The sequence below is a fragment of the Nerophis lumbriciformis genome, linkage group LG04, assembly GCF_033978685.3.
Source record: "Nerophis lumbriciformis linkage group LG04, RoL_Nlum_v2.1, whole genome shotgun sequence".
NCBI lineage: Eukaryota > Metazoa > Chordata > Actinopteri > Syngnathiformes > Syngnathidae > Nerophis > Nerophis lumbriciformis.
The window spans coordinates 36,907,877-36,920,426 of record NC_084551.2 but is presented as its reverse complement, the minus strand read 5'-3'; the positions used below and the strand labels follow the sequence as shown (position 1 = coordinate 36,920,426).

Genomic DNA, 12,550 nt, shown 5'->3' with positions numbered 1-12,550 from the left:
CCTGTTTAAAAGTGTCACAACATTGCTGTTTACGGCAGACGAACTGCTTTACGGTAGACGAAAACTTGACTGCTGTTGTTGTGTGTTGTTACCGCGCTTGGAGGACGTTAATGAAGCTGCCTAACAATAAACCCACATAAGAAACCAAGAACTCGTCCCCGATCATTCTACAGTTATAACGTGATTGGGCAGGCATGCTGTTTATATTGTGGGAAAGCAGACGTGAGAACAGGCTGTCAACACGTCACTCAGGTCCGCATGGAGCTGGAGGGGGCGTGGCCTCCAGCTCCGCCTGAATTTCGGGAGAAAATTTGTCCCGGGAGGTTTTCGGGAGAGGCGCTGAATTTCGGGAGTCTCCCGGAAAATCCGGCAGGGTTGGCAAGTATGCATTGGAGCCTTAAACAGGTCAATAATTCATAACAGCATTGATTTTCATTCATTATGTTCAGGGATCCAAAAGGGCCCCGCTGAAAAAAAAAGTGTTAAAAATAAGTAATACATCATTTTTCAACACATAAATCTCTAGATCAACTTGGGATCTATCCGGCAATTATACGTTTTTATTATTTTTTGTTTGTTTGTTTGTTTAATGCCCTTTAATCATAGAAAAACTTTGTTTTATGGCAAACAAACAAAATAAGCAATATTTTAAAGTAGAATATTTGATGTGAAGTAATTGGAGCCTTCAATAGGTCAATAATTCAAAACATTATTGTTTGAGCAATGACAGTTTTAAAGAAAAAAAAACATCCAGCATGGCAGCTTTGTGTTATTAGAGTCAACATTGCAACGTTTCCTCTTTGCATTTAACCTGTATGCTCTTTTTTCCACTTTTTGATGTTTTTTTGTAGTAGTATATTTAGAAAGTGCCACAGGTCGTTGAAAAATTAGCTGCAGCGGGCACTTTGGACACCCCTGTCATAGACTGAACATAACATCATTACCTCCATGGTGTATGTCTTTCCAGAGCCGGTCTGCCCATAAGCAAAAATGCAAACATGGTAACCATGGATACAGGAGGTCACAAGAGGCTCAATCTCCTGAAAGACCTGCAGACAAGCACACGTCACTTTTCTCACTCTTCCTCATGTGTGTGTGTTGTTTTACAAAACCCAAAACCAGTGAAGTTGGCACATTGTGTAAATCGTAAAAATAAACGGAATACAATGATTTGCAAATGCTTTTCAACTTATATTCAGTTGAATAGACTGCAAAGACAAGATATTTAATGTTTGAACTGAGAAACTTAATTTTTTTTTGCAAATAATCATTAACTTTGATTTTAATGGCAGCAACACATTGCAAAAAAGTTGGCACGGGGGCATTTGTACCACTGTGTTACATGGCCTTTCCTTTTAACAACACTCAGTAAACGTTTGGGAACTGAGGAGACCAATTTTTGGAGCTTTTCAGGTGGAATTCTTTCCCATTCTTGCTTGATGTACAGCTTAAGTTGTTCAACAGTCCGGGGTCTCCATTGTGGTATTTTACGCTTCATATCGCGTCTCACATTTTCAATGGGAGACAGGTCTGGACTACAGGCAGGCCAGTTTAGTACCCGCACTCTTTTACTATGAAGCCACGCTGTTGTAACACTTGGCTTGGCATTGTCTTGCTGAAATAAGCAGGGGCGTCCATGATAACATTGCTTGGATGGCAACATATGTTGCTCCAAAACCTGTATGTACCTTTCAGCATTAATGGTGCCTTCACAGATGTGTAAGTTACCCATGCCTTGGGCACTAATACACCTCCATACCATCACAGATGCTGGCTTTTGAACTTTGCGCTTTTAACAGTTCGGATGGTTCTTTTCCTCCTTGGTCCGGAGTACACGAAATCCACAGTTTCCAAAAACAATTTGAAATGTGGACTCGTCAGACCACAGAACACAGTCCATCTTAGATGAGCTCGGGCCCAGCGAAGCCGGCGGAGTTTCTGGGTGTTGTTGATAAATGGCTTTGGCTTTGCATAATAGAGTTTTAACTTGCACTTACAGATGTAGCGACCAACTGTAGTTACTGAGAGTGGTTTTCTGAAGTGTTCCTGAGCCCATGTGGTGATATCCTTTACACACTGATGTCGCTTTTTGATGCAGTACTGCCTGATGGATCGAAAGTCCGTAGTATCATCACTTACATGCAGTGATTTCTCCTGATTCTCGGAACCTTTTGATGATATTACAGACCTTAGATGGTGAAATCCCTAAATTCCTTGCAATAGCTCGTTGAGAAATGTCGTTCTTAAACTGTTGGACAATTTGCTCACGTATTTGTTGACAAAGTGGTGACCCTCGTCCCATCCTTGTTTGTGAATAACTGAGCATTTCATGGAAGCTGCTTTTATATCCAATCATGGCACCCACCTGTTCCCAATTAGCCTGTTCACCTGTGGGATGTTCCAAATAAGTGTTTGATGAGCATTCCTCAACTTTGTCAGTCTTTTTTGCCACTTGTGCCAGCTTTTTTTAAACATGTTGCCGGCATCAAATTCCAAATGAGCTAATATTTGCCAAAAATAACAAAGCTTTCCAGTTCGAATGTTAAGTATCTTGTCTTTGCAGTCTATTCAATTTACATGCACGCATGTATAAGTTGAAAAGGATTTGCAAATCATTGTATTCTGTTTTTATTTACCATTTACACAACGTGCCAACTTCACTGGTTTTGTAGTTCACCCACCTCTTCCTGCGTAGCCTGAGGATGGAAGACCTTGTCCAGCTCGAAGGCGCGACCTTTCCCTTTGCTCAGCACGTTCAGAGAGGACTCGTTATTGCCGTCCGTGGTCACCACCACCGATTGGCCCTCCTCACGCTGGTCCTCCTTCAGCACAGGCTTGACGCGACACAGCACACGGATGTTGCCTGGGAGACACAAATGACATGACAACACCGCAGCCACAAGACCACGGTTTCTCCTCCGCACACCTTTTAGCTCCACCAGCTGCTCGTGCAACTTCCTGCGCAGAGCCACCTCCTTCCTGTACTTCTCCAGAAGGTCTTTGTTGGCCTCGGACATCTCGGAGATGGCTGCCGAAACCTGCCAATCAAAGAGCACAAGTCAAGTATTTGGACAAGCAGGTTTGCCATGTTAGGTGATTACCTGCTTCTTGGCCTCCTTTATCGCCGCGCCGTAAAACTCGGAGAAGTTCCTGACTTGGCTCCTCAGGCTGGCGTAGTCGGTTTTCATGCCGTGTAGAGTCGGGGGCAGGGCCGTCAGACGCTTCTGTAACGCTGCCAAAAACAAATGGAAATGAACAGCTCTTTAGCATACAGGAGCTGCTTGGCTTGATGGGACTGACTGAAGAACTGGTGCTGCAGGTCCTGGAAGTGTTCTGCCGAGCAGTTTGCAGCCGCCTTCACCGCCTCCTCCTTCCTCTCCTCCAAATGGCCGATCTCCTTCAGCAGCTCCTCTCTCAGCTGGCCGATCTCCCGCTCATAAGCTGCAATCTGCACGGACAGAGTAAACGTTACAAACACCTCCGTTTGGTCCCATAAAACACAGTAACAGATGGAACTTGAGTGAAGGATTTTGTGTCTCCCAGTGCGCCGCTGTCTACTGGTGTGCCTCAAGGATCCATTCTTGGACCAGTACTGTCTTCCTTATTCAGTGGAACCTCGAATGAAAAACTTAATTGGTTCTTCAACATGGTTCAGAAATCAAAAATTTTGTATAGTGAAGCAGAGTTCCCCATAAGAAACAATGTAAACATGAATAATTGGTTCCAGCCTCGACAACAGTCCATATTTTAGTCAAAAAATGCACACTTTAAAGACACTATAATACAAACCCCGTTTCCATATGAGTTGGGAAATTGTGTTAGATGTAAATATAAACGGAATACAATGATTTGCAAATCATTTTCAACCCATATTCAGTTGAATGCACTACAAAGACAAGATATATGATGTTCAAACTCATAAACTTTATTTTTTTTTTTGCAAATAATAATTAACTTAGAATTTCATGGCTGCAACACGTGCCAAAGTAGTTGGGAAAGGGCATGTTCACCACTGTGTTACATGGCCTTTCCTTTTAACAACACTCAGTAAACGTTTGGGAACTGAGGAGACACATTTGTTAAGCTTCTCAGGTGGAATTCTTTCCCATTCTTGCTTGATGTACAGCTTAAGTTGTTCAACAGTCCGAGGGTCTTCGTTGTGGTATTTTAGGCTTCATAATGTGCCACACATTTTCAATGGGAGACAGGTCTGGACTACAGGCAGGCCAGTCTAGTACCCGCACTCTTTTACTATGAAGTCACGTTGATGTTGACATGTGGCTTGGCATTGTCTTGCTGTAATAAGCAGGGGCGTCCATGGTAACGTTGCTTGGATGGCAACATATGTTGCTCCAAAACCTGTATGTACCTTTCCGCATTAATGGTGCCTTCACAGATGTGTAAGTTACCCATGTCTTGGGCACTAATACACCCCCATACCATCATAGATGCTGGCTTTTCAACTTTGCTCCTATAACAATCCGGATGGTTCTTTTCCTCTTTGGTCCGGAGGACACGACGTCCACAGTTTCCAAAAACAATTTGAAATGTGGACTCGTCAGACCACAGAACACTTTTCCACTTTGTATCAGTCCATCTTAGATGAGCTCAGGCCCAGCGAAGCCGACAGCGTTTCTGGGTGTTGTTGATAAACGGTTTTCGCCTTGCATAGGAGAGTTTTAACTTGCACTTACAGATATAGCGACCAACTGTAGTTACTGACAGTGGGTTTCTGAAGTGTTCCTGAGCCCATGTGGTGATATCCTTTACACGCTGATGTCGCTTGTTGATGCAGTACAGCCTGAGGGATCGAAGGTCACAAGCTTAGCTGCTTACGTGCAGTGATTTCTCCAGATTCTCTGAACCCTTTGATGATATTACGGACCGTAGATGGTGAAATCCCTAAATTCCTTGCAATAGCTAGTTGAGAAAGGTTCAACAATTTGCTCACGCATTTGTTGACAAAGTGGTGACCCTCGCCCCATCCTTGTTTGTGAATGACTGAGCATTTCATGGAATCTACTTTTATACCTAATCATGGCACCCACCTGTTCCCAATTTGCCTGTTCACCTGTGGGATGTTCCAAATAAGTGTTTGATGAGCATTCCTCAACTTTATCAGTATTTATTGCCACCTTTCCCAACTTCTTTGTCACGTGTTGCTGGCATCAAATTCTAAAGTTAATGATTATTTGCAAAAAAAAAAAAAAGTTTATGAGTTTGAACATCAAATATGTTGTCTTTGTAGCATATTCAACTGAATATGGTGTTGAAAATGATTTGCAAATCATTGTATTCCGTTTATATTTACATCTAACACAATTTCCCAACTCATATGGAAACAGGGTTTGTATAACATACAGGTGAAACTAAAATAAAAAGAATATTGCGTAAAAGTCCATTTATTTCAGCAATTCAAATGTGAAACTAATGTGTGATTTAAGGTCATAACATAAAAAGTGAAACATGTCAAGCCTTTATTTGTTATAATTTTGATGATCATAGTTTACAGTTTTTGAAAACCCCAAATAAATTCAAGGTTTTCATTAGCTGTAAGCCATAATTATCAAAATTATATCAAAATAAGTTTTGAAATATCTTGACTTGCATGTGAGCCTGTGTCATATATTAGCTTCACCTTGTAGATCTAATTGCTGGAATAAACAAACCTTTGCCAAACATTCAATTTTTTTGAATTTCACCTGTGTATATACAGTACAGGCCAAAAGTTTCTCATTTCAATGCATTTTCTTTATTTTCAAGACTATTTACATTGTAGATTGTCACTGAGTGCATCAAAACTATGACACCTGTGAAGTGAAAACCATTTCAGGTGACTACCTCATGAAGCTCATCAAGAGAATGCCAAGAGTGTGCGAAAAAGTAATCAGAGCAAAGGGTGGCTATTTTGAGGAAACTAGAATATAAAACATGTTTTCAGTTATTTTACCTTTTTTTGTTAAGTACATAACTCCACACGTGTTCATTCATAGTTTTGATGCCTTCAGTGACAATCTACAATGTAAATAGTTATGAAAATAAAGAAAACCCATTTAATAAGAAGGTGAGTCCAAACCTTTGGCCTGTACTGTGTATCAAACAAACATAACAAGGACATAATAGATCAACAATCTGTTATCAAAACATCTCAACAACAACAGCAAGCTCAACTGTCAATGTGTGCACACAAATAAGTCCCTTTGGTGCTCTCAAAAATGTTAACCATGTTGCTACAATACAAAAAAAGGAGTGGAGACAGAGAGAGGAGGGGGTGGTGAGGAGAACTCTCTCCTGCTCTGAAGGAGACTCCCCTTTTTCTGGGATTTCCTCTCCTCTCTAAGTCCTCTCTAAGTCTAAGTCCACAGTGAATCCCTCAACAAACCAGGCTGGTTTATTGACTTTTTTGAACCTATATTGAGTAAGCAAAATAGAAAAAACTTATTGAATAGCGGGAAAAGGAACACGCTGAAGCACTGAGTAGTGGCAACCGAGTAATGAAGTGCGTAAACAGGATGTGACGTAGAGCAGTGGTCCCCAACCACCGGGCCGCGGCCTGGTACCGGTCCGTGGATCGATTGGTAACGGGCCGCACAATAAATTAAAACATTTTTTTATTTATTAAATCAACATAAAAAAACACAAGATACACTTACAATTAGTGCACCAAACCAAAAAACCTCCCTCACCCATTTACACTCATTCACACAAAAGGGTTGTTTCTTTCTGTTATTAATATTCTGGTTCCTACATTATATATCAATGTAGATCAATACAGTCTGCAGGGATACAGTCCGTAAGCACGCATGATTAAAAAATACCATTACCCCCCCGGTCCGTGGGACAAATTTTCAAGCGTTGACCGGTCCGCAGTTACAAAAAGGTTGGGGACCACTGACGTAGAGGGCTTTGCCTCTCCAAAATGGCCACACCCCTCTGTGTCCTGTACTGCACAGAAAATTATATCGTCAAACCAGCGGCACCCTAACCCTGAATTTCCACTGAATGCGGCCCGCGCGCGCCTGGCGGACTCTTTCCGTTTTTGTTTAAGTCAATGTGTCAATTTCCAGTTCTTAATATACGCAGAGCTTCTACTTTTGCCGAACCCTGCAACAAATCCCTCCAAATTCGCTAAAATCTGCAAGTGTTGGACAGAAAATCATGCACAAACAAAACTTTTGTTTTATGCTGTCTTTCTTGCACTGCAGTCCAGCACTTTGGATCAGCTGTAAAGTTTGATGGATTGATTGAATATAATCATAATAAACATTCCGTTCAAACTCTTTGTCGCACCTTGTGTTGCAGATTGCAGCTGTATTCATCCGATTTTCTGATTTGCTCCTCCAGCTGTCTGCAGCGCTCGTTCTGAGTGCTCAGCTTCTCGGACAGCAGCTCGTTCCTCTGTCGGGCTTTGCTCAGCTGCTTGGCGGCGGCGGGGGATTCCACCTCAACGGTCTGGGTGACATACTGGAAGAATGAATAGAGAGACCATAATACATCACAGCAATCACCCGGCGTGGCTCAGGTGGTAGAGCGGCCAACCAGAAACTTGAGGCGTCCCGGTTCACATCCAGCTTCCGCCATTCTAATCACTGCCGTTGTGTCCTTGGGCAGGACACTTTACCCACTATGCTCCCAGTGCCACCCACACTGGTGTAAATGTAGCTTAAATGTAGATAATGGGTTTCACTATGTAAAGCGCTTTGAGTCACCAGAGAAAAAGCGCTATATAACTATAATTCACTTAACTTCACCTCCACCAATCTCATATTTTCACCATAGAATTTAACAACTGCATAATTTTTTGTCGCCTACCCCTGGTCTCAACTTTGACATTTTAGCTGAAAATACTGTATAAACAAAAACAATTCAGACCAAGTAATATACGATGACTTTCGATTGAGCCTGTGTTTATTGATTGGTTATAAATAATGCTGTAGAACTTGCACTGATATTGTTGTCGTCTTTAAGGTGATGAGCCAAACAGGCATGTCTTGTCCTTGTTAAACCATGGAGGCTTTTGTTTTGTGACCAAATTAAATACATATAAAGCCAAATAAATAGATTATTATTAGCATCCAAGTCGGGGGCATGGTGGGTGTGGCCGTTGTTGTGGCCCGTTTTCATTTTTCATCAAAAGAAAAATTATACAATTAATTAATTTTTCAAACTGAGACTCACTGACTTTGGCTCATTTTCTGTGAAGAACGTATATCAGAATACATATTTAATGACCACACACCATACACCCCCCCTACACATTTCTATTACATATAAGATGTCCGGGTCCAGTGGAAGTGTGGAAATTGATGTTCTGTGTACCACACACACACACACACACACACACACACACACACACACACACACACACACACACACACACACACACACACACACACACACACACACACACACACACACACACACACACACACACACACACACACACACACACACACACACACACACGCACACACGCACACACAGCAGGCCTAGACAGGAGGAGGACAGAGTGTAGGTACACAGAACATCAGAGGGTCAAATGTGCAAGAAAATGAGAGCAGACAGTGTTGACAAACAATGTTGCAACAAAAGAAGAATCCCTGTGGGATGCAGAAACTGGCAGAGAAAATTTCCGTGCAACGTTCATATTGTTGTTACTCAGCCAGCATTAGTGGCTCTGATGGACCCGTTGCATTTTGTGGCTTTTAATGCCTCACAATCAAACACTTTTATGTTAAAATACTGAACAGATGTTTATTGGGATAAGGTAAACATCTGTTCAGTTTTAATTGGCAATGAGGCATGTTTTTTTTAAAGGCTATACTTAGTTTTAAAGACAAATCTGTGTTATTAGTATCAACATATCTTTTTCCTGTTACACTATATCGTTTTGCTGTATTTTTGAGTTGTTGCTGCTTATTTGATTACTAAAATGTACCACCAGCTGCACTTTGTACACTTAAATATATTCTTTTGCCTTGTCTGAATGTTGAAATTTAGTTTGGCAGATGTGTAAATAGTCCTTTGAATTACAAATGAAAAAACTTCCAACTTGAGGATGTTTATTGATAGTCTCCACAATGAAGTACTGTAAAACGAAGCAGACAAAGGAAAGTAAAAGAACATACACATAAAGTGCACATACATGTAGGAATCATGCTAAATCGACAATAGTTTGTTATAAACTATATAAAAAAATGAAAAGTACAATTATACATGATAAAGTTTGGCTATTGTCCTGCTAACTTAATGCTAACATACAAAGGACAAACCCGTTGACAGGCTAAGAAAAACTAGCATCGCTATCGTTTTGTACGAACGTTTGACAAATGAGATAATACTTGAACAAAATGGACATAAAATAAAATGGAAGATGAAGTGTTACCTTCTTGAATCACAATATCTCAAAAAAGTGTAAATAATAATTTAGTTATTCCTTTTTTTTTTTTATACTTGTGGCCCACTACAAGTATATTAAAGGGGAACATTATCACCAGACCTATGTAAGCGTCAATATATACCTTGATGTTGCAGAAAAAAGACCATATATTTTTTTAACCGATTTCCGAACTCTAAATGGGTGAATTTTGGCGAATTAAACGCCTTTCTAATAGTGGCTCTCGGAACGATGACGTCACAACGTGGCGTCACATCAGGAAGCAGTCCGCCATTTTCTCAAACACCATGTCAAATCAGCTCTGTTATTTTCCGTTTTTTCGACTGTTTTCCGTACCTTGGAGACATCATGCCTCGTCGGTGTGTTGTCGGAAGGTGTAACAACACGAACAGGGACGGATTCGAGTTGCACCAGTGGCCCAAAGATGCGAAAGTGGCAAAAAATTTGACGTTTGTTCCGCACACTTTACCGACGAAAGCTACGACAGAGATGGCAAGAATGTGTGGATATCCTACGACACACAAAGCAGATGCATTTCCAACGATAAAGTCAAAGAAATCTGCCGCCAGACCCACATTGAATCTGCCGGAGTGTGTGAGCAATTCAGGGACAAAGGACCTCGGTAGCACGGCAAGCAATGGCGGCAGTTTGTTCCCGCAGACGAGCGAGCTAAACCCCCTGGATGTCTTGGCTCACACCGTCCCTTATGCCACCGAAGATGATCAAGAGAAGAATATCGACCCTAGCTTCCCTGGCCTGCTGACATCAACTCCAAAACTGGACAGATCAGCTTTCAGGAACAGAGCGCGGATGAGGGTATGTCTACAGAATATATTAATTGATGAAAATTGGGCTGTCTGCACTCTCAAAGTGCATGTTGTTGCCAAATGTATTTCATATGCTGTAAACCTAGTTCATAGTTGTTAGTTTCCTTTAATGCCAAACAAACACATACCAATCGTTGGTTAGAAGGCGATCGCCGAATTCGTCCTCGCTTTCTCCCGTGTCGCTGGCTGTCGTGTCGTTTTCGTCGGTTTCGCTTGCATACGGTTCAAACCGATATGGCTCAATAGCTTCAGTTTCTTCTTCAATTTCGTTTTCGCTACCTGCCTCCACACTACAACCATCCGTTTCAATACATTCGTAATCTGTTGAATCGCTTAAGCCGCTGAAATCCGAGTCTGAATCCGAGCTAATGTCGCTATAGCTTGCTGTTCTTTCCGCCATGTTTATTTGTGTTGGCTTCACTATGTGACGTCACAGGAAAATGGACGGGTGTTTATAACGATGGTTAAAATCAGGCACTTTGAAGCTTTTTTTAGGGATATTGCGTGATGGGTAATAAGGGTGATAATGTTCCCCTTTAATGTATGATAAAATACTGATTAAAACATAAAAATATTGATTCCAAATATGTAATAATTTAATAAAGTATCTACAAATTAATTCCATCATGTACAACAAGCCGTAGAAAATGGATGGTGTCAGGATCACGCTCACTCCCTCACTCCAGAGATCCTCATCTCCAGTCTATTAACTATACACTCAGCTGTCTGTTCATCTGCTCATTGCCTCACAGCCAATCAGACTCTGCCATTCCACACTCCACACTCATCTGTGAATCATTAACCAAACATCACATGGACAAAGATAAGACCTTCTGGAGGAAAGTTCTGTGGTCAGATGAAACAAAAACTGAGCTGTTTGGCCACAATACCCAGGCCTTTAATCCCAGGAACACCACTCCTACCGTCAAGCATGGTGGTGGTTGTATTTTGCTCTGGGCCTGTTTTGCTGCCAATGGAACTGGTTGGTGCTTTAAATGGGACAATGAAAAAGGAGGATTACCTCCAAATTCTTCAGGACAACCTAAAATCATCAGCCCGGAGGTTGGGTCTTGGGCGCAGTTGGGTGTTCCAACAGGACAATGACCCCAAACACATGTCACAAATTGGTAAAGGAATGGCTAAATCAGGCTACAATTAAGGTTTTAGAATGGCCTTCCCAAAGTCCTGACTCAAACGTGTGGACAATGCTGAGGAAACAAGTCCATGTCAGAAAACCAACAAATTTAGCTGAACTGCACCAATTTGGCAAGAGGAGTGGTCAAACTTTCAACCAAAAGCGCCTTATTGCAGTGAAACCTGCCAAGGGACATGTAGCCAAATATTAACATTGAAGTATGTATACTTTTGACCCAGCAGATTTGGTCACATTTTCAGTAGACCCATAATAAATTCAAAAAAGAACCAAACTTCATGAATGTTTTGTGTGACCAACAAGTATGTGCTCCAATCACTCAATCACAAAAAAATAAGAGTTGTAGGAATTATTGGAAACTCAAACCCTGATATTATGTTCTTTACAAGTGTACGTAAACTTTTGACCACAACTGTATATACATATATATTTTAACTTTGAAAGACTCTAGCCTGACCACACGGTCCTGTACGTTTGTAGCATTTAGCTTTAGTCTTTTTTTGTTGCTGAACTATTTTTGCCTTTGACTACGTTTTTGCCTGCTCCCTTGTACCTTTGCTTGAACGACAGTAAAACCTTTGAAACCTGCGCTTTCATCCAAAAATGTAATTACAGATGGTTGGATAGACTACAATATTTATCAGGGAAAACTATTTACTAATGATCTATTTCATGAGATACACATTTATTTCATGATGATATAATACATTTAGGGCAGCACGGTGGTAGAGGGTTTACTGCATGTGCCCCGCAATACGAAGGTCCTGAGTAGTCCTGGGTTCAATCCCAGGCTCGGGATCTTTCTGTGTGGAGTTTGCATGTTCTCCCCGTGACTGCGTGGGTTCCCTCCGGGTACTCCGGCTTCCTCCCACCTCCAAAGACATGCACCTGGGGATAGGTTGATTGGCAACACTAAATTGGCCCTAGTGTGTGAATGTGAGTGTGAATGTTGTCTGTCTATCTGTGTTGGCCCTGCGATGAGGTGGCGACTTGTCCAGGGTGTACCCCGCCCTCCGCCCGAATGCAGCTGAGATAGGCTTCAGCACCCCCGCGACCCCAAAAGGGACAAGCGGTAGTAGAAAATGGATGGATGGATGGTTTTAATGGTCTTTCTAACTCATGGAATTCTTATGTGCTTAACAGTATTTGTATTAATCAAATTCATTATTTTAA

The 12,550-nt window shown here is 41.5% G+C and overlaps 1 protein-coding gene across 2 annotated transcripts in view; it reads right to left on the bottom strand.

Moving 5' to 3' along the window:
- LOC133601183 (kinesin-like protein KIFC3) overlaps window positions 1-12,550 on the bottom strand; it is a 48,851-nt gene that overhangs the window by 19,326 nt on the left and 16,975 nt on the right. For both annotated transcript variants that reach the window (XM_061954310.2, XM_061954303.2), the window contains 6 exons: window positions 7,291-7,464; window positions 3,301-3,448; window positions 3,102-3,232; window positions 2,927-3,038; window positions 2,682-2,863; window positions 945-1,049 (listed from right to left, as the gene is read on the bottom strand). In XM_061954310.2, the coding sequence (XP_061810294.2) occupies window positions 945-1,049; window positions 2,682-2,863; window positions 2,927-3,038; window positions 3,102-3,232; window positions 3,301-3,448; window positions 7,291-7,464 (852 nt within the window). The remainder of the gene's footprint in view (window positions 1-944; window positions 1,050-2,681; window positions 2,864-2,926; window positions 3,039-3,101; window positions 3,233-3,300; window positions 3,449-7,290; window positions 7,465-12,550) is intronic.